This window comes from Mustela putorius, unplaced genomic scaffold (assembly GCF_011764305.1).
Source record: "Mustela putorius furo isolate JIRA1106 unplaced genomic scaffold, ASM1176430v1.1 tig00003858_pilon_pilon_pilon, whole genome shotgun sequence".
In the NCBI taxonomy this organism is placed as follows: Eukaryota; Metazoa; Chordata; class Mammalia; order Carnivora; family Mustelidae; genus Mustela; species Mustela putorius.
The window spans coordinates 53,749,252-53,767,926 of record NW_025422010.1 but is presented as its reverse complement, the minus strand read 5'-3'; the positions used below and the strand labels follow the sequence as shown (position 1 = coordinate 53,767,926).

Here is an 18,675-nt window from a genome sequence, read left to right as displayed (position 1 = left end):
TGTGTTGTTGAGCAGGGGCTGGGCTGGGGCTCGCTCTGCCCAGGGCCTCAGCTCCGTCCACATGTCAGTCCTTTGCTGGCCTGGAATGTGGTTGCAACGGTGAGGCTGGTCATAAGGCAGACTTGCTGAGGGTGCGTGGTCCAGGCTCTGTGTGAACACTGGCGCTCAGGTGTCTGCCTGGGAGTTGAGGATGCCCCCAGCCTTGCAGCAGTGACATGGTCTCATGCCAGCTTTGCTGGTCATCGCTGGAGCCGAGACCACGCATTGCCCCACGGAGAGCGGCAAGGGCCCCTTGTTTCACTCCAGCCACCGGGGTGAATTTTATGCAGTGACCAGGCAGAAACTGGTAGAATCCAGACGGACCTGCTTCCTGATTTGAGTAGGAATCTGCTCAAAGGTAGAAAGCTGGAATTCTTTATGAAGTAGGGGAGAGACGGTTGTAAGAATGATTTGTTCTTGAATTTAATGGCTGCTAATGGGATTGATAAGCCTGTTCTTTTTTCCCCGTTTAGCCTTTGGAGACTCGCCTGATTTCAGAGACCGTATCTGTTTGCAAACCAGAGCAAGTGGCCAAACAAATTGTTAAAGACGCCATAGTAAGTACAATTCTTGTTTTCTTTCTTAATGGTTGTAGCACTAGATTTCTGAAAAGAAATAGTGTGTTTGTCCCAGAGCTTATTTCACAACATAAATTACTGTGTCTTTCTGGTCTGCTTCATATGTAATGTTGGACTCTGGTCTTCTTCCCTGAGATACTTTATTGATTCCATGTTGATTCGGAGGCTCCTAGAAACTAATTATACATTTAACCTTAGGAACGGATTGATGACTAAGGATGCCGGGGAACTACGGTTCTCTCAGAAGAACACAAGACTTCCTGTGCGTGTAAATGGTGTGTCCTAGATCCTGTCAGGGGCCTGCTGCCTTCTTGTGGCTTTCCCACAGCACTTGACGTTAAAGATTGGTTTTAGGCACTTTATTAAATGCTGGACTTGTTGATGAAGGATTTTTTTTTCTTTGACCTTCCTGCTTCCCGGGATCATTTTTGCAAATGTTCACTGACAAGGCTGTGTGCCCAGGCCCACTGGGGCACCATCCTGTCCCCCACTTATGAGCATCCAGGCTATGAGCTTATCTGGAGTCAAAAGTGGTATCTGTGGAAACCACGTGCCTGCCATTTTGTGGAACCCACAAACAAGCCCCACAGCCTTCTGATGACATCCTGTGAACCTGCCCCCAACACAACATGCGCTAATGAGGGGTGTCGGTGAGCGTTAGGTCTACACTGCAGGTAGGAAGTTTGAGGACCCTCGGAATGAGGTGTCAGTGAGCCATGCAGCTGCCGTGAGGCCCGCACGTGCTGCTTAGCTCGGGCGAGGACTGAGTGGGATTCAGGAGACACCGGCTCTGGGGAGATACACACACTCGCTGGAAGCACCGGGCGCCGCCTGTGTTCAGAGGCCTAGAAAGACGGTCCTGGAGGGTGAGGGTTGTGTTTCCTGATTCCCCCAGATCAGAACAAACACACTCAGGGTTTTCAGTGATCCGAAGTAGCTGTTTGTATCTCGGCAGGATTCGTCTAGTCAGGGGTTTTCAAACTTCATTTCTTGACCACTTTACACACGAAACTGGTGACAGGCCCAGAGATGTCTTTCCACGTGTGTGTTTATCCATGGTGGCCATGTGAGAAGTTGAAACTGCATAATCTTTTTTTTTAAGATTTTATATATATATTTGAGGGAGAGAGAGATAGCACAAGGAGGGGGAGCAACAGGCAGAGGCAGAGGGAGAAGCAGGCTCCCCAGTGAGCAGGGAGTCCAATGCGGGACTTGATCCCAGGACCCTAGGATCATGACCTGAGCCAAAGGCAGATGCTCAACCAACTGAGCCACGTTGGTGCCCCAAAACTGCATGATCTAAAAAAAATATTTACTTATTAATCCATTTAAAATAGCCACAGTACGGGGCGCCTGGGTGGCTCAGTGGGTTAAGCTGCTGCCTTCGGCTCAGGTCATGGTCTCAGGGTCCTGGGATCGAGTCCCACATCAGGCTCTCTGCTCAGCAGGGAGCCTGCTTCCTCCTCTCTCTCTGCCTGCCTCTCTGCCTGCTTGTGATCTCTCTCTGTCAAATAAATAAATAAAATCTTTAAAAAAATAAAATAAAATAGCCACAGTAAACCTATTACACTTTAATGGGATCTTTCTACAATAGTAATTTTCCAAGACAAAACTTCATTGAGAAGAGTGCCTTTGTATTACATTTCACCAGTCTTTTTAATGTTTGTGTTAATTGAAGACAGCTGGATTCCCATTGCTGCTTCCACATTCAGTCAGCTGTCATCTGTTTTTTGGAGTGAAGGATATAAAGAAAATCTGCCCTTAGACAGATAAGTAGTTAGGAAAGGGAGGGATATTTAATGGACTTTTCAGATAACTGTGGACGTTCTTCTTTGATATTAAACCCAAACTGGGTGAATAATAGTTTCTTAAAGGTTAATTACCGTGTGGAATTGGAAACTACATTAATGAACTGTTTTGTTCTCTGTTACATTAAATTCCATTGGTCTTTGCACTCTGCATGTTTTGTACCCATTCATGATTTTGTAACATTATGCATTAGTCATTTGGAAAATATGGGTTCACTGAGTTATCAGAAAAATTGTATCCATTCATATTACTGCTGGTCTGATCATGAAAGTCTACATATTACAAAGCTGACAATCTCACAGTGGCAGATAGGTTTTCACAAGTCTTAATTTTTTCCTTGAAAGCTCAGATTTTTAACACTGACTATAAAGGCTGCCAATTCTCCTTGAAGTGACAGGCTCATTTTATTCATTTTCCACAAAATGTCTTCCAAATACCCAAGTCTGAATAACCGTAGGTTAAGTTTCATAACTTAAACAGTGGGAGGAGGGCCTTTCTGCAGGGCAGCTGTCCACCTTGGGGACGGAACCCAGTACAAGGCACTGGGTGTGTATTCTCTTTTTGACACCCAGAGTATTAAGAAGACTTGCCCATTAGAGTGGAGATTTAATAAAATGATTAATTTTATTGCTCTATCAAGAACACTTTAGAGCAAAACTGACCTTTTAAAATCTTTGAAAGATTTTTAAAAAATTCCCTTTACTTATCGCTGCAAGTGTGTGTGGCCATGGTGGGGTGCCGCTCCTGTGATTGGTGCTAATGAGGCAGCCGTTTTGCCCATCAGTGCAAATGTCAGTGAAAAGGCAGTTAAGGTCTTAGTATTATTACGACAGTCATTTTGTCCTCCTGGGTCCCCTGAAAGGGTCTCAGGACCCCCAGCCATTCTTGGACCTACATTTTGAGAATGCCCTGCGTAGCCATTCTGGCCCATCGGCTGAGGCCACATTCGTTTACAAGCTTTGACATAGCTTGTTACCCTCTCATGCTGCCTAAAGTGGACACGCTTCATTGTTTCTGCTTTTTTAATTTAATTAATTAATTAATTAATTAATTAATTTTTTGAGAGAGAGTGTGCAGGTGTGCTCTGATGCGAGCAAGCAGGGGCGAGGCAGAGGGAGAGGGAGAGAGAGAACCTTAAGCGGGTTCGTCTCCCAGTGTGTCGCCCCACGCGGGGCTTAGGCTCACGACCCTGAGATCCTGACCTGAGCTCAGATCGGAAGTTGGATGCCCAACTGCCTGAGCCACTCAGGCGCCCCGCACACTTCGTGGTCTCTGATGTGCTGATTCCTTTCCTGGTTATGACTGTTGCCTCTTTTCTCCTCCTTCTGTTTCAGCAAGGGAATTTTAACAGCTCCATTGGCTCCGACGGGTACATGCTGTCGTCCCTGACCTGTGGAATGGCTCCGGTAACTTCTATTACTGAAGGGCTCCAGCAGGTGAGCTGTGCTTGTAACCAGGCAGACGGAAGACAGACACACAGTGCCTCTCGTTAAAACCCAGTGAGCAAAGGCTAATAGAAGACTTGGCCACTTTATCTGCGGGTGTGAAGTTGATTCTCTTGCTGTGGCCGCGATGAGAAAGTAGGACATAGTGAAGGGCAGCAGCTGAGGGGTTCAGAGAGGGGAGAAGTGTCCTGTGCTCTGGCCCCGCGGAGGTAGAGGGGTACGCCGTCTCTGCTCTCGGGGCGTTCACTCGGGTTCTCTTGTGAGAACCGCAGGTATTTACGGTAGAGTGAGGTAGGGGACCGGGCATCAGACCAGAACCCCCCTTCCAGAGGAGTCAGGTCACAGGCAGCCATGCTCAGGGAGGTACAAGTCAAGGGTTCACCGCAGACCGTCCTCTCACCCACGCTCTGGCTCATCCAGCCACCGAGAAGTGAGCCGCTCGTCGGTGCGCCCGGTGCCGTGTCGGCTGCTGCAGACTCGGGGGGCAGCCTCCGCAGCCTCCGGGCTCACGGTCTAGTGGGAGCGACGGGCAGAGGTGATGCGCATGCAGCGTGACAGGACCAGAGCAGTCCCCGAGGGCTGGCTCTGTGCGGCCCTGATGAGGGCTGGCGGAGCGCAGGCGGAGGGCCGGGAGGCTGCCTGGAGGGGCGCTGCCCGCACTGTTGGGGAGTTTATGACCAAGTCCTGAGCTTTGTGTGGTCGGCCGTGTCCAGACTGGACAGCCGGAGGACTTGGGTGTGGGCTTGCTCCACTCTTCTGTTCCATGACTTTGTTGACTCTCTCTTAGAGGTAGACAGTGTGTTCCGTGTAAGCTCTCCGAGGGCAGCCCCTTACAGCCCGTGCCTGGCACACAGCGGGGGGCCTCAGGTCAGCACGTTCTGTGTGGCCATCTCGTCCCCTCTCCTACTTCCACATGCGTGACGCCCGACAGAAGACTTCAGCCCGTAGCTGTTTCGTCCGCTGCAGTTCTGTATAAATTTCCCTGAGGTGTTTTCCCTGGGCTGCGACCTCCCATCCCCACTTCCACATGCCTGCAGTGAAGCTGTGTTCCCCAGCATGCCGCCCCCACCTCCCCATCACCGAGCCTGTGCTGCCTCTGTGATCGGGGTCCATGTTCATGTCCACTCAAGGCTTGACAAGGAAGCGGTGTCATCCTGGACCCCGTCCTGCCCCTCATGTGAGGGGTCAGGTCTGTCTCTCTTCTGACTCCCCAGCTTTCCCAGCCCCGCTGCTGCTCCCCTGGGTCAGGCCTGGGACACTGCGGTCACCTTTCCGCTTGGGTCTCATGCTCTGAGTCAGACGGTCACCTGGGAGCGTATGGGCCCGTCAAATGTTTCGTGTGGTTCATCTGGTGTGCAGGTTGACATGAAATGGTTTTAAAATTAGATGTCCATGAAAAGTCAGATGTTTCATGGAAAATCAGAAGGCCCGACAGCACACGGTCCGCATTCTCCCCTGACAGTAATCACGGGGACAGGTGGCAGCCACTCCTGTTATACGGGACATGGCCCTGCTCCCCGTGGCCTTACAGCACCCTGTCCCAGGTCCGGGTGCATCCGAGAGCCCTCACATTTCCATGCCCCTTTTTCCAAACCGTATAACCCACCCTGCAGGGCAGCCCTTGGCAGCTCCCGAGGCGCACTGACGTAAAGCTTCCGCTCCATCACGTGGCACAGCCCTCTGACCTTCGACCTTGCTCACCTTCCTACCCCTCCTCCTCTTCCCATGACTTCATGTCTGCCTCCATCCCCAGCCTTCCTCTGTCTGACCGACTTCTAGTCTTCCTTCAGGTCTCACCTTAAGCGTTGCTTTTCCCAGAAAACTCCAAAACTGTTCAATTCCTTAGACTTAACTATTTTAGCATTTTGGTGTGCTGTGTTCTCATTGCTTTTTCTTGATTTTGTTCCTTTCTTTTTTTCTTTTTTTTTTTTTTTAATAATAGACTTTATTTTTCAGGGCAGTTTTATGTTGATAGGAAATTTGAGTTGAAATATGGAGTTCCCATACACCCGCCTCTTCCTGAGCCCACAGACTCCCCCGTTACTAGCACCTTGCATTGGCGTGGCACGTCGGCACAGGTGACAGACGTCATTATTAATGGAAGTCCATGGTTTACATTAGGGTTTACTCTTGGTGCAACATGACCTTCTTGCGGGTTTTGACAAGTGTACACTGCCATGGACGTCTGGTGCCACATGTCCACCGTCCCCCTGTATAACATGGAGTCATTCCCCAGCCCACACATTCACCCGTGCTCCTCCTGGTCATCCTTCCCTCCTCCTCCTGAACCCCTGGCAGTCACTGAGCTCGTCACTGTCCCTGTCGTTCTGCCTTTTTCCAGCTTCCCTTTGGTTTTTTCATTTTTCAAAGTTACCCTTACATACCCTTCAGAGGACCGGTGTCTTCAAGGCTCTGTGCGAACAACAGTGGCCCCCCTTTGGCCTTCTCGGACGTAGCCACACTGTTCTGTGGCCTGGGCCTCCACATGTCCATCTAGAGTGTAAACTTACGTGGCCGCCTCCACGTCTCCCTCCAGAGCATGTCCAGAGTGTAGACTTACGTGGCCGCCTCCACGGATTTCTCAGCTTGGGGTCAGGCATGGGCTTCCACCAAGAAAGAGGAGGATTCAGCTCTTCCTCACGCCCTCTCCCTTCCGTCTACAGCCGCCTCTCCTCCGTTCCCGCCCTCCCTTTTTACTTACATTATGATTCTGGTCAGATCTGTATTTGAGATTATCACTGTTACAGCTACGTCAGTGCTCTTCACAGCTGAACTCCGTATTATACATAATTAATTTTCCTTTCTTGTATAACCTTTTGTTTTCCCTGAAACTGTTATTGGCTTTTTTCTATGTATTAATAATGACAGTCTTCATTTCCTTTCAGAAATATCAGACATTCTATCAGTTTTCCCTTCTGGAAGCAATCCTTCCTGGAGCCTTCTGAGCTACCCGTCAGGACACACTGTCCCATGTCTGGGGTCCCCTCTGCCTGTCATCTGCTTTGGGGGTCCCCTGCCTCCTGTGTCACACGATGTTCCCTTTCTTCATTGACCCCTTAATGTGGCTTTTTTAGTCTTCTAGTGCTTTTCTGAAAAAGGGCCCACGGGAGGTAGCATTTGAGAACTAGTGTATTTGAAAATGGTTTTCTTTGTAGTTCTGTGTCTGGAAAAAAATTCCAGTCAGAGGTGTTGCCGTGAGAGTGTGTGGACAAGAATCCTGGTGGTTAATGGACATCCCCTGTCTCCGCCTAATGCAGTCATTGTCCTCCCCCAGTTGGTCGTCTTTCTAATTATCGAAGAAGCTTGTGGAAGGCAGGCCCTGTGTCTTTCTGCTATGGTGGTAGCACTTAGAATAGGGTCTGACTTTTCTGTTCAGAACATAAGTCTTTTTTTTTTTTTTTTTAAAGATTTTATTTATTTGACAGACAGAGATCACAAGTAGACAGAGAAGCTGGCAGAGAGTGGGGGAAACAGGCTCCCTGCTGAGCAGAGAGCCCGATGTGGGGCTCGATCCCAGGACCCTGGGATCATGACCTGAGCCAAAGGCAGAGGCTTTAACCCACTGAGCCACCCAGGCGCCCCTAGGACATAAGTCTTAAACCAGAAAGCCTTGATGACAGTTTGGGTATTGGGGATGCCAGAGTGGATATTCTCTAGCTATTAGAACCCAAGGACTGCTAAGAATACCTAATTTGCTTTTTGTATAATACCTAATTTGCTTTTTGTTTAATTTGAATTGGGCAAACATTCGGCTGTTCTAACTCTGACAGGCACATGCCATCCAAGGGCGCAAAGTGAACAGCTTCTGTCCTCTGTGCTCTCCTGATGCTTACAGAGTTATTTTATTTTATTTTAAAGATTTTATTTATTTGAGAGAAAAAGAAGAGAGAGAGCAGGGAGGAGGGGCCGTGGGAGAGGGAGAAGCAGACTCCCGGCTGAGAGGGAGTCCGACTCGGGGGACGTGGGACTCGATCCCAGGACCCTGAGATATGACCTTAGCCAAAGGCAGACATGTAACCCACGGAGCCACCCAGGCACCCCAGTTCGGGAGTTTTCATCATCCTTGGAGCAGATTAGAAGACATGTCTTCGAAACTCTTTATGGGAGAGGACCTTGAAAGCCGCTGAGGTGAGGTGCGGCCCTGTGCTGTGGGACGAGCTCGGGGTCTCTCTGTGTCTCGCAGGTGGTCACCATGGGCCTCTTCCGCACCATCGCGCTGTTTTACCTTGGAAGCTTCGACAGCATCGTGCGTCGCTGCATGATGCAGAGAGCAAAATCGGAAATTGCAGACAAAACTGACTAATCCGTATCCCTGGGGAAAAGACTGTTTCTAAATAACTGAACAGCTTGCTGCTAAAAGGGACCCGGTTTTTGGCCTACAGACACGTATGTATCGCTTTTGAATATGTGAGATGGGACCAGTGCTCTTCCGAAACCTGGCTGCGGGCGAGGGGAGAGGCGTGCGGCGCGGGTGATGTTATTAACACTATGCAAATACAGAGCAGGAGACCCGTGGTTCTCGGGGGCGGGAGGTGATGACCCTGTGGGAACGAACAGCATGTGAGCAGGGTGAAGACCGTGATTCCAGAATGATCATTTACATGTGTCTGTTTATTCTTTTTTTTCCCCCTCTATTGAGATTAAGTCCAGAAATGTACCTTATGATATATAAGATGCAGCCTTGGGCACTTTTTTTAACCTTCCACGATAGGCAATTTATGGGTTTCTGGGGCTCCCCCCCCACCTTTGGTCTTTTTAACATGGTGTATTTTACTCAAGAGGAGTTTTACACATTGCGGGCAAGTCTGAGTGTGTGATGATGTCCCTGACTCACAGTCTTCTGGTGGCCGCTCGGGGCTTCTCTCTCTCTTTGATCCCATAACAATACAGGGGGATGAGGGAGAGCAGTGCCGGGGAAGGGCAGGGGAGAGAGATTTTCCTGTAGGAAAAATAGTGTTTTCTTGTCTTCTTTAGACTCGAATGCGTAGAGCACTTTTTGTTTTTCATTCACGGGGAAAGGCAGACTCCTAAAATGTTTTCTGAAGAGAAATAAAATCTTAGAAGCTTAAAAGTTTACAATTTCTTCAACAGCCACGAGGACGCGGAGCTCACCCATCCCATTAGAGTGTCTTGTCATTCTTCCCGTCTCTCCCTCCTGTTTTCCTGATACTGCTATAATATTTTTATATATATAAAAAAAGACTAGTTGAAGTTTTTTGACTTGACTTTTTAAATTAACTCATGAATTAATTAAAACAGGTGAAAGAAATTAAAAAGCGTGACATTCTTCTGGTAGCATATATGTAGCTTTTACGAAAGGCTGATGATCGTATATTTACATTTTCCTCGTTAAGAGAAAGAAGATAGGACAAGGCCAATTTTGAAGATACTCATTTTCGAAAGAAAATGATCACCCATTCTTTCTGTGACTCCCATTTAATCAGAAAACCGTCTCTGCACACCATGTTAAGGAAGCCCAGTCATCACTCCCACAGCATAAGCCCTGGGATCCTCTCGGCCCCGTGAATGTTGTTTTCACATCACAGGCTCCGTTGCTCAGTTAGTGGATTTCCACAATAAGTGCCTCTCATGGGTTTTGGCCAACATTCCCTGCTTCATCCTGTCACTGTGTGTGCGCCCTACTTAGGGACAGTCCCCTTCATCATAATGCTACGCCTCCTCCTTCTGCACACACAGTGTGCATATACTGTGCATACAAAAGATTAAAGGCCTAAAAATTACAGCGAACCTTTTTTTGCTCTTGAGTTTTTGAACCTCTTGACTTTAAGATGACTTAATTTTTTTAAAGTGAGATATTTAATGGCTTTAATCCTTGGCATCCTTTTAATGAGGATCTGAGAATGGCATATTTTAACACTGACAAAGATCGAAGAAATTATTTAATATAGAAGTTGCTTGGAATGACTTCATTGCAGTTTGTGGGGGTGGGTGGATGCCATAAGAGTTTCATGAATCTCTCTGTCTTCTGTAGCCCTCGTTTGCAAACTACATTAGGTCATACCTCGCAGCCTCTTAAGATAGAATAATGGCTCTGTTTCCCTAATTCGCAGAAAACAGTTACACATTAATGCCTGGCTATTTCTCACTTTTATTTTTTCTGGTGAATGTTCCTTGTTGGCACCTCCAACTGCTGGTCCAGATGAAAATCTAGCCCAAGATGGTGTCTCGTTTAGTATGATTATTGGACCACGTTACTTCCGTAGACGTTGTCCGTGCTTCCTCGTAATCTGTACTGTCACCTCCAGGTAATCTGCTCCCTGAACAAATTTAAGAGCCCCCATTCTGTGGTGGGAGATCCTTTCCTCAAACCTGTTGTAGCTCGGGCATGAAAGAAGATTTTGTGGAGATCATATCATCAAGGAATGGGCTTCTTTGTCAGATGAGTTAAAGGGCCAAAGCTCCGTATCCAAAAAACTTTGAAAACTAAGTTGTTGGGGTTTTTTCCCCCTCTTTTCCTAAATTGGTGCCATTCTTCATTTGATAGTAAAACCTGACTTGAACTGATGTGTTAGAGTTTTGATTTATCCATTTTATGGACTCTTCATTAATTTTTCCCAAAGAAACAATGAGTTTGATTCTAGGTATTGCCCTAGATTCTACGGACACGTTTTGTAATATCCGGCATATGCCCCACATCACCTTTTTACAAATCTAAAAAATTAAGAATTCTGAAATGAGTCTGGCCTGAACAGTTTGGGTAAAGGATTATAGGCATTTAGCGTCACACAGAGATCTGACTTCATCCAAAACATGAAAATATTACAAAGGAAAATTCTATTTTTAATCTTTTTTGGCTCAGTTTTTGTACATTTTTTATACTGACTTGTCTTTTTTTTTTTTTTTTTTGCTTGCTCAGGAGAATTAAAAACAACAACAATAACAACGCACATACACACAAAACCCCCTGAGTCAGATTGTTCAGGAAACTGTTGCCATTTCTTTTTTTTTTCTTTCTTTTTTTTTTTTTTTAAAGGGGTCATTGATTCAACACTTTGTACTGTACCCAGAAGTGGGTGTGTCCTACCTGTGGCAGGAGTTTGATTACAATTCTGTTGAAGTGTTGGCTTTCTATTTGTGACCAACTACTGTTTATTGTGTGTGTTGGTTCCGAAGTGGTTGCCTCTGCTGGGCTTGGTTTTACTGTTTTATTATAGTGTATTTGTGAGTATATTTATTTATAAAACATATTGAATGTCGTTCATCCATAGAAATTCCAAAATATGTTCAAGGACCCTCTATAATTAAAAAGATATAAGATATAACCCCCATTTCTTTTTACAAAAACAAAGTCCAGGAAATTGTTCTTTTCTGTTATTTTTTAAAATTTAATTTTCACAACTGAAAAGAGAAAAAATGAAAAATACTGTCAATAATGGCTTCTTTGCATTAATACTTACATGTGTTCAGTTAGAAATCTGCTGGTTAAACCATATATCACTGATTCTTAGAAGCGAACTTTGGGAGTGCATTTCTAATATTTAGATGATAAAAGCATTTTGGAAATAGTAGCTTCAATTCGAAGAATTGTATGTCTTTGTCTTTCTGGAAGAAGGCAATACCATGATAATTTTTTTTTTTAACTGAGTTTTATCATCAACAGATATAATTTTATTACCTCATGTTCTAATTTAAACATGTCTCACTCACATGAGGACACTTTTAAATATTCATAGTTTTTGACATACGATGCTTTGTATCTTTCTCATGTCCTTAGTTCTTAGTAACTCAGCTTTAAAAAGTACACTAACCATAACCTTCCATACTCTGGACTAAATCTTGTTTAGTTCAGCGCAGTGACAGCAGATTTGATATTTTGAAGAGGAGATAATAGCTATTATATTTTACACTTGCTTGATGGGACAACTCTAAAGACATTTTTAAACTGTAAGAATGCACTTGGCTATTTTGATATATATTAGAACTTGTGTTTGCTACTTTAGATGCTTTTGTGGCAAAATTGTAACCTAATTTTCATATCTTGTATTTCTGAATCACAACAAAAAATAAATGGGGAACAAGCTTTACAGATTTGAAAATGTATTTTTTTTTTGAAATTTGTGTTTAAGAGTCATTTAAGCAAAACACAAATCTCTTTCATAATATTATTCTAACCTTGCCTCCTAAACATTGACAGGGTTTGATTTTGATCATTTTTTAGGAACTAATATTTTCAGAGTAAGTTACTTGGCATTCAGAGCGCCTATTCCAAATATGTTCTGTGTTTGTGTGACTCAGATATTGAGTAAAACATGAGTAAAAGGTGGTAGAAAAGAAAAGTGGTAGTAATATTTCTTAATGTAATACATTTCATATAAAAACAAATAGATTTCCCACACTTTAAACCTGCATATACTAACAATGCAATATTTCTTAGGTTCTGAAGAACACAGAAGACTGATATATAAAATAACACACCTTAATAGCCCTGTCTTTAAATGGGAAAATTTGGTTTCTATCGTGGAGAGATTCCTTGGACATCTTGGTTTACAAACTTGAGCATTCTCTAAATTTGAGCATTGTATATACCATAAGCAGCATATGATATCCTTTCTATAATTTTTGTATTTGGATGTTTAAAAAGGAGAAAAATATATATTCTGTTCCACTCCTGATTTTACGCCCTTGATTTCCCTCATTCAACATATACTTACTGAGCACGGCAGCCGGGCCCCTGGGGAACCTGCTCTGCGTAAATAGTCGGTCCCTCCCAGGTGGTGAGTACGTTGCTTCTTTCTTCCCTCCTCCCCACTTTCATCTCTCTGAAGGCCCTTACAAGTCTTCCTGGACTTCTTTCTTCAGCTTGGAACCTCTGGATTTTATGCCACAAATGTTTGAGTGTCGGACAGTATTCTAGGCTGGGAAAGATACAGTCCCTGTCCTCCAACAAAACTAGCCCATGGTGGTCACTGTCGTGAGTGCATCACATTGAATTCATCTCAATCATGTGCTGCCCCTCCAGCGGTATGCTTCATAGCCGCCTTACGCGGAGGCACAGGCACAGAGAGGTTAAGTTACTAGTCCACGGTAGCAACTACTAAGTTATGGAGCCCTTATTCAGTTTTCTGCCTATACCCTGTCCTAACCCTCTTCCAGTGGCACGAGGGGGCTCTGAGGACTGCGCAGGGAGGTCAGGCATGGTCTCATGGGTGGGTGGGGGGGTGGTCTGAAGATGAAACTGGAGGAATGAGGATGAATTCCTTCTGAGAAGGTTCGGTGTGTTTCAGGTAGAAGAGCAGATGTGCAAAGGCGAAAGGCACGAGAGATCTTGGTGTATTCCAGAAAGCACAGAGTTAATATGGCTGCAAGAAGGGAACGCATAAGGAAAGGGGGGGTACCCGGGGGGTAGATTTGCACCAGATCAAGCCATGTAGAGGAGTTGCAATGTTAGCCTCCGAAGAACTTTGGGCAGAAATATAAAATGGCCAGATTTGAGTTTTAAAAAGATCATGGTGCCCCTTGAAATTCAGGGGTTGCTGAACCCTGAGCCTTGAGTAAAACCATTGTCGTTAGTTTGGAAGATCCCATATTAGACACATATTATTACGGGTTGAGTTGTGCACCCTCAAAAGATGTCATCAGTGTCTTAACCCCCAGTGCCCGTAAATGTGATCTTACTTGGAAATAGGGTCTTTACCAATATAACTGAGTTAAGATGAGGTTATTCGGTTCCTAATCCAATATGGTTGGCAACCTTACAAGAAGAGAACCCAGAGAGACATGGAAAAGGCCAAGTGACAACAGAGGCAGATCAGAGTCAGGCAGGTACATGCCCAGGCCCCCCAAGGACTGCCAGACACCACCAGAAGCTAGGAAGGGCGAGGAAAGATCTCTCCCTAGAGCCTTCACAGGGAGCCTGGCCCAGCTGCACCTTGATTTTAGACTTCACACTTCCTGAACTGTGGGAAAATAAATTTGTTTCAAGCCACCTGGCTTGTGGTACTTTGTTATGGAAGCTCTAGGAGATAAAAACAGTCACCTCCGTTTCTCTAAACATGTTCATCAATAAGTAATAACCGGGAGACACTGCTCTGTGCCAAATCACGTACGAAAATAAAAGTCATTGCATAGAAGAATGTCAGTTCCTTGCCTATTTCCCCTAACACAATGGTGTTATCCCGTTGTTTGGGTCTGTGTCTGCATTTTGACCCAGTGAGGGCAGTAGCCGTTTGAAAAATGTAACTCCCTGTGCTTATTTCATTTCACTTATAATGCCAAGTCATGGATTTGAAGAGAAAAGAATTGCCAGGAGTATATTTCCTGCCCTTGCCTTTGTGAACCAGAAGGAAACAGGACTTGCCTGCTATCAAATTCACACAGCAGAATGATTCACCTGCAGTTGTGGCCTAGCTGCAAAGGTTGTTGCTTAATTGTTTCAAATATTTTTTGAGGTTTAGGGCCCACCCTACATGAGTTAAGTAGGTTTGTCAGTTAAACCAAAGCCTCTTGGTTTAGATTTGGTGAAAGTGTTTCCTTGCGATGACAAGGATGGTTTGAGAGCACATAGCGGACAAATCGTTTGCCATCAGTCCTATAGCAGAAGACAGGCTCTGGGGCATTAATGCACTGAGAACAGTGTTACTGTTAGTACCGAATGCTAATTGGGAATTAGGATTATAATATTATCCTATAATAATGACCAAAAACAGATGCAACCCATCTGAACGCACATGACACTGTTTAGTGTCAAGAGTTCATAATATCTGAGCTGTGTGGATTATATTGCAATAAAGCTGAAAATGATAATTTAGAAGACATTTGAAACTGGAAATTAGTATTTTGCATTGCTTGTCTGGGAGATGTTTTTTAAGCAGTTCCTTTTTATGCAGCTATGTGACCTCTTTGTTCTTACCCTCTCTGGTCAGTTCATTTCTTTTATGGATGCATTCCACTTTAGTTTGTCTAAATGGCTTGGGGTCGTGTTTTATATTTTTAACTCACCTTATCTATTAGTCATCAGTTCCCTCTCAGTTAATGAATGGGGTTTTTGTATCCCCATTTTAAATAAAAAGTTTAATAGTAAGACTTACTACATGCCTATATATAAAACATGTATGCCCAGATGGGAATAATGTTCCTTTTGAATTTCATAACCCTTGGAAGTGTTTCTATTCGTGATGGACAAAGAGAACTTTCTGAAAGATACTGTTAAACACCAACCAGTAGGTGGCGAAAACTGGCAATAAAAAGCTTTTTGTTTGGCAGACAGGAGAAGAAAGGAAAACACAGGCCTTTCGGGCTCTTGATACAATCTCCCTTCCTTGCATCTTGTTCTTTTCTCTCCCTGGTGCTACCCTACTCCGAGAATCCAGCCAGGCAAAGCTGCCAGCGGGGTAGTCCATTGGCTCTGAAAGGTAGAAGTTGTCTTGCGAAGTGAAAAGTCTATATAATAGTGCCTCCAGGTGGGAGGGTGTTGGAAGGTCTCTGGCAAGGATCTGGGATTCAAACCCAGGACTCCTGGCTGTGGTCAGGTCTCCCTCTACTCCCTCCCCAATACCCAGAGACAGTTACTCCACACACTTCCTACAATACCTGCCCTCACACGTGAGGGTGTAAGCTAATAACCCAATCTGAATGGAGGAATGGTTTCACTCTTTCGATGTGAAGAGAATTCAGAACATTCCTGGGGAATATATAATCTTAGTCCAGAACTACAACGCAGCCCTGTCCTGAGAACGGCTGGGGATGGCCAAGATGCCCATCCCTGAAGGGGTAAGTCTGAGAAAATCTGTCAAGTGAGGCTCTCTGGGAGCAAAGGAGAGGAAAAAAAAAAAAATAAGGAGGCTTTTCTTTCTCTGGGGATGGGGAATCCCGTTTCCTTCTGGGGACCCCTTTGCAGAAGTACAATCTCTTTTCCAGCTCTGTCCTCTCCTTTCCTCGCTCCCGTGCTGGCTCACAGAAGCACGAAGGTTTTCAATTCCTCTGAAGTAATTTTGGAGGCCCAAGACAAGCTTCTGAGAAGATTCTTAAACTTCATGCTGAGGCATTAGTATAGGTCTCTACTCTTTCTGTGAGGACATACACCCCAGGTCAGTCTATACCCAATGTTCATCTCCAGGCCAGACCCTGCATCACCACCGCCCACCCCAGCCCCACCATCACCCAGTGCCATGTCTCATGAAAAAGCAGGAAGGAGCATCTTCCTTCGTTCCTTCTTGCTGGGATAAGTTTATACGAGGCACCCATCCCTACTTGCAAGAGGTTGGCATGTTGTTTGGTTGCCTATGATAAATGGGATGGAAATAATTTATGCTTATTTTGCTCAAGAGCACATGCTTTGATTTGAGGCTAGGAACAAGACAAAATAAATGGTGTTGGAACACGTTTGTACATGTTGCCACGCTCATTTGTCACGTTTCTGTGAGCGCTCTAGCCCAGCATCCCTCTCTATCTGTATTTGAGCCCTATCAGGTAAGCTGCTGGGCTTTTAGTATACATTTGTTTTCTTGGCGCTTTATTTGCCAAAGACTTTCTGAGATGATTAAGAAAAAAAGTTAAACAAGCACAACTTGTTTGCCCTCTTGTGCTTTTCTCCTAGGGGCTGTGCAGGCTGATGAATGAAAAGTCTGTGGGCTTGCGTGTGTAATATATTTATGTGTGTGATAGTGTGTGTGTGTACACGCGCGTTCAGATAACTTAAGCTGCAGCCATCTGGCACTGGCTGCTAGGCGACCCCACAGGCCTTGGGAAACCCACCCACCCGGTGTTGGGACCTTTTTCAGGGCCCGAGAGTTCCCCGGTAGCCCTCCCGCAGCGCCCAGCCCCAACCTAGTGCCAGTCCTGTCAGGGGCGGAGGCAAAACGTTTACTTAGCCATCTTCCAGCCCTTGACGTCCTCGACTCGCCCCTCACTGGCCCGCTGAGGGCTGTCTGGCCTTGGTCACGGATCGTGTCCCCAGGGTGTGTGTTCCGCCTGCACACCTAGGAAGCACGCTCGAGGCTTCCCTTGCCTCTCTCTCCGCGGGAGGGCCACGCAGAGGTCCCACTGCTCGGGGTCAGCGTGGGCCTGGTCTCCTCCCTGGCAGCTGCCAGGAGCCGGCAACGCCGTGTGTACACGTACACACACGCGCGCGCGCGCACACACGCGTGCACACTCGGTTAAAGGGGTCGAAGCGAATCTCGGCGCGCGCGCACGGGCGCGCGCGCGCGCACTCACACACACACATACACACTCGGTTACAAGGGTGGAAGCGATTCCCGGCGGTTGCGCCCTTGGCGCACCCACCCGGCAGCCGGCCTGCCGGCCGCGTGCAGACCCCGGGCGCCCCCGGCCCCTCGCGGGCCCCTGAGAGCGCGCCGGGCCCGCTGCAGGCCCGAGGAGGCCCCCTCGCACACCCACCACGCCGCGGCCGCGCGGGAGGCCTTGCGCCGCCCGCGCCACCCACCGGCCGAGCCCGGCGGGCGGGCGGGCGGAGCGGAGCGGGCCGGGCGGGCGGGGGCGTCCCGGGCGCGCCCTCCCCGGCCGCGGGCCCTGCGCGCCATGTGTCCTCCGCGGGGCGCGCCGCTCCGAGCCCGGCCGCGGCTCCTTTAACCCGGGAAGGGGAGCGGGGCGGAGGGGCGGCGGGGCGGCTCCGAGGAGGGCTCTTTCTTTCTTCTTTTTTTGAATGAACCGTGTGACGTACGCACAGGAAACCAGTCGGTTAGAGAGAATGAAGTAAGAGGCCAGCCCCCACCCCCCCCCCGCCCCGCGCCCGCCCCCTTCCTCCCCGCCCCCTCCCCCGCCCGCCGCGCTCCCGCCCGCCGCTCTCGGTTTCCCCGCCGAGCCGCCGCCGCCGCCGCCGCCGCCGCTGCCAGCGAAGGTGCCGGGCGCCGGGCCCTCCCCGCCGGCGCGGCCGTCATCGCCCGGAGCGGGTGCGCGGCGGGAGCGCGGAGGGGGCGGCCGCCGCCAGCGCCGCCGCGCAGGAGCAGGAGGAGGAGAAAGGGTGCGCAGCCCGGAGGCGGGGTGCGCCGGTGGGGTGCAGCGGAAGAGGGGGTCCAGGGGGGAGAACTTCGTAGCAGTCATCCTTTTTAGGAAAAGAGGGAAAAAATAAAACCCTCCCCCACCACCTCCTTCTCCCCACCCCTCGCCGCACCACACACAGCGCGGGCTTCTCGCGCTCGGCACCGGCGGGCCGGGCGCGTCCTGCCTTCGTTTATCAAGCAGCTTTTCGGAAAATGCATTTGCCGTTCGGAGTTTAATCAGAAGAGGATTCCTGCCCCGTGCCCGGCTCGTCCGGCGGCCCCCGGTCCCTGTCTGTCTCCCGTGGAGGAGTGAAGCGGTCCCGCGGATAGAGATCCATGTCTGTGCCCGCGCGTGTGTGTGCGTGTGTAAATTGCCGAGAGGGGGAAAATCACAGGACTTCTGCAAATACGGGACTGAAAATTGTAATTCATCTGCCGCCGCCGCTGCCTTTTTTTCCTCGTGCTCTTGAGATCTCCGGTTGGGATTCCTACGGATTGACATTTCTGTGACGGAGAAGTCTGGGAATCAAACTGGAAATTCTCCTAATTTTTTACCCTCCCTCCCCCAACTCCTGATTCATTTGGAAGTTTCAAAGCAGCTATAACTGGAGAGTTCTGAAGATTGATGGAATCTTTGCCTTATGCATTTGTTTTGTTTTCACAAAAAAGGAAACTTGACAGAGGATCATGCTGTCCTTAAAAAATACAAGTAAGTTCTTTGCACAGGAAATTGGTTTAATGTAACTTTCAATGGAAACAATTGAGATTTTAACTTTAAGTGCATTCGAGTAAGTTTAATTTCCAGGCAGTTTAATACATTCTTTTAAGCTGTGTTTCTTGTAGTGT

The 18,675-nt window shown here is 47.4% G+C and overlaps 2 protein-coding genes across 4 annotated transcripts in view; both read left to right on the top strand.

The window, feature by feature from the left end:
* The window catches only part of KDSR (3-ketodihydrosphingosine reductase), a 39,498-nt gene extending 27,582 nt beyond the window's left edge, over positions 1–11,916 (top strand). The window contains exons 8-10 of the mRNA XM_045065702.1: positions 513–596; positions 3,761–3,862; positions 8,055–11,916. Of these exons, the coding sequence (XP_044921637.1) occupies positions 513–596; positions 3,761–3,862; positions 8,055–8,174 (306 nt within the window). The 3' untranslated portion in view covers positions 8,175–11,916. The remainder of the gene's footprint in view (positions 1–512; positions 597–3,760; positions 3,863–8,054) is intronic.
* A 5,741-nt stretch (positions 11,917–17,657) lies between these two features.
* Positions 17,658–18,675, top strand: part of BCL2 (BCL2 apoptosis regulator) — a 165,491-nt gene continuing 164,473 nt past the window's right edge. Inside the window, exon 1 of one of the 3 annotated variants that reach the window (XM_045065698.1) lies at positions 17,658–18,538. The gene's annotated coding sequence lies outside the window, so the exon portion shown is untranslated. The remainder of the gene's footprint in view (positions 18,539–18,675) is intronic. The other 2 variants (XM_045065700.1, XM_045065699.1) reach the window with 2 other exon arrangements.